Genomic DNA, 3,471 nt, shown 5'->3' on the forward strand with positions numbered 1-3,471 from the left:
GAGAGAGAGATAAAGCACTGAAATAATGTCCGGTTCTGGAGCAGTGTAAAATCACTACGGAACATCGAGAGTCGTTCATATTTTTTTTTTACACTTTCCAAAAATGAAACCATGTGTCAAGTTATAAACTGTTCAAGTATAGTAAAGTTCAAAATGCGCCAAAGTTATTCGCATATTAATCAGCATTTGGGAATAATCGCTATAACTGCGTCATTGGGGAGAAATAAAAACCTTCGTACTAACCATTTTAAAGTGTAATATACCCATCTAGAACATGGAGCAGTCCACAACAGGGATTTAATACCGCATTAAAAGCTAATAGGGAAATCATAAAGATTGTATTTTTCATTCATGGGTTCTCTCTCTTATATATATATATATATATATATATATATATATATATATATATATATATATATATATATATATATATATATATGCGCAGATAAACAAGTTTGGTTTTTAAAAAATGCAGATAAAAAACCCGCATATGATCCACATATACACAATTTATTACATGCCAATACTCCAGCTGTCTTCTTTTCCCCCCAAACCCAAACCTCAACATCTGCAAGCGCAGAGAAATTTCGTATCCGCGAGGATCACACCTCTTGCCTTTTAGAAAACACTGTGACTTCATAATCTCCTGTCCCCCAAAAGTTCGGCACAATGTTGAAAACCAGCCCGAAGCATCGTGAGACTAAACGGAGAGCGCTGTGGAGCTCTGCTTCCTTCACCTACGAACCGAAGAGCAACTTTTGGAAAGTGCGCAGTACACAGCCGGGACTTTACCTGTAGGTCCCTCTACGCTGTCTGCGTGAATGTGCACGGCCAGAATCAGGACAATCGCACACGCCTTCATTTTCTTTTTTTTTTAGTCCAGTTCGGGAAACAGGCGCAGATCATGTGAGAAGGTCCAGTAGAGCAGATGTGTCCACGGCAGACTCCCGGACATCGATCCACGAGGTTCAGAGCAAAGCTGAGCGCACAGTCGCACCAAGTGAAAGCGTTAAGACTGGCGTCGGATAAACAGTTCAAACCCGGACTGTTTCTCCGCCAGCGGACTTTCTGCCGTCTCGGGTTGTGCGGCATGAAGTGGGCCATTAACGCCTCCGTGTGGCGCACTGGAGAATTGATTATCACCCACCGCACGAGACCACTGCAACCATCAAACATAGCTCTTTAGAAGCACAGTGTGCGTTCGTTTTACAGGCTAGTGAGGTCTTATAAAACTGGGCTACATCGCTATCTTTAATCAAACCCCAAGATTCTCATGAGACTACAATCAAATCTGCATGAAAATTGAGATGTACCCATCTTTTCTAGGTCCCCACTGGTTAAAACAACAATGATCAGTTTAAACATGTCCAAGTTTCTCCCTGTGAGACCTGTATTTTCCCCCCATTGGTTTCCTCCAGGTTCCGTTTCTTGCCATTGCATTACGATGTTATGGATCGGGTGTGTATTTGTGTGCGTGGACTGTTGCCCCATTCGTTGTGTATCCCTTCTCACATCCATTATTCCCAGATTTACTGTGACCCTGACCAAGGTGATGTTGTTAGTAATGGCACCTTTTTTGTTGGGATGTAAGAGATATGGAAAAGCATCACTAATTGTAATATAAGCCCAGGATTAAAAAAACAAAACAACAACCAAAAAAGAACCCTAGTGCTGTGAAGTACCTGCTGCCCTTAACCATTCCTCGGTTCATTTCTCTGGGGAAGTGTTAGAGTCTTTTAGTGACTGTTCTGAGTAGGAATAATTTATGAAGCTGAGAACACTTAATTATCAGATACATTCTTGAAGAAACATCTTGTCTTAGGGAGTATGTAGCTAACACAGTTTTAAATATTCATTATACTATGGTTGGTGCAATTTATTTTTTCATTTTTTTACTAAATCCCTTAATTATTAGGAACTAAAGCGACAATAAAGACCATGCAGAAATGGCAGTTGATTATGAACAAATAATAAACGAAAGGGAAAAAAATCAGGCATTTAAAAAACCCTGTACATTAATGATATAGTGCCAATCACTTTGTTTTGAATGCCATGCTGTATCTTTCAGCCTCTGTACAGTACCACAGCTCAATTAGCAGACCTTTATTTACCTGTATTTAAAAGCTTTTAAGGTCAGAAGTGAGGAAACATTAACAATTTTACTCACACACAAGGTGGTCAGGGTTTGGGATAATCTTTTTTTTAGAATATATCACACAGGAGGCCACCTGCTGCTTTCTGAATATACACCTGCAGGTGGTTTAAATGGGAACTTGGCCACCTATTGTAGTCATGCCTTACAGCCTGGATGACAACTGCAGATAGTCCACTGCTAATACTTTCTCATTTTTGATATTAATTCAATTTTACCCCATGTTGAACAGTAATTTTCCTGAAATATCCACTGGCCTGACCTACTTTCACAGCTGGAATCCTGATGAAAGCGATTTAAGGTAAGTGCATTGATGCTTTATTGTTCAGTATGATTCAAAATGTTAATCATGCTAAAAGGATCAAACATACAAACACACACACACACACACACACACACACACACACACACACACACACACACACACACACACACACACACACACACACACACACACACAAACAAACACACACATCATTTATCTAACTATCCTTGTAAGGACATTCCTACACCTAAATCTAACCATAACGTTAACATTATTAAACAAAAGCTTTTGTGGCTCCTTTGTTTATGGATTGCTCTATTTTTCTTATAAAAAGAAGAATTTAAGAGTTTTTTTTTCTTCATAGGGACTAAACAAATATCCCCACAATGTCAAAATGGTCAGATATTTAGAGGCTCAAGAGAACCGTCGTCAGAAGCGTTTGTCCTTTTGTCAGGAGATCAAGTTCTCGGAAGGTCCACCGCCGCACACTTCCCTCCAAAGGTCAAAATAAAATTCATGAAGAAGAAACCGAATAACAGTGGAATAATAGACTGTAATAAACAATAAAAGACACATTTTTTTTTATATTTCTATTGATGCTATTACACATTTCTCAAATCTTTAAACTGTATATAATGTATAATGTGTACATTTTTTTGAGGAATAGAGCATAGGCAGAGAAGCAAGCTATTACTTTGCTGAAACTGCAGTGTTATGTAAATACTGTATATTATTTCAGCAGGTCATGGAACAGGGGTGCGGAAATAAAGATCTCACCCCAGCCAACATTTCCACAGACAGCCAATTCAATCACCACTTTTGTGGAGCACTGTACTGTGGTTCATCATTCGTTTAGGTTACTCTTGTGACCACTGGGGTGTCTGTATTACATTAAACTGAGAGAGAGACAGATGCACTCTCTTGCAGAAATACATTTGAGCTCTGCTATGGGAGTCCCTATTACAGATTAACTTATTTATCCAGACAAGATAAATGAGCGATGGAGTGCACTCAATTTTATTCGATTTGAAAAAAGGCAAGGATTATGTTGAGC

General features: G+C 39.0%; 1 protein-coding gene across 12 annotated transcripts in view; it reads right to left on the reverse strand.

Annotated features, from left to right (window-relative positions):
- ptprub (protein tyrosine phosphatase receptor type Ub) overlaps positions 1–2,197 on the reverse strand; it is a 214,082-nt gene extending 211,885 nt beyond the window's left edge. For all 12 annotated transcript variants that reach the window (XM_083544062.1, XM_083544053.1, XM_083544058.1 and 9 more), the window contains exon 1: positions 793–2,197. In XM_083544062.1, coding sequence (XP_083400188.1) covers positions 793–862 — 70 coding nt within the window. In that variant the 5' untranslated portion in view covers positions 863–2,197. The remainder of the gene's footprint in view (positions 1–792) is intronic.
- Between the last annotated feature and the right edge of the window lie 1,274 nt (positions 2,198–3,471).

The sequence above is a fragment of the Silurus aristotelis genome (genome assembly GCF_946808225.1).
Source record: "Silurus aristotelis genome assembly, chromosome: 1".
Lineage (NCBI taxonomy): Eukaryota > Metazoa > Chordata > Actinopteri > Siluriformes > Siluridae > Silurus > Silurus aristotelis.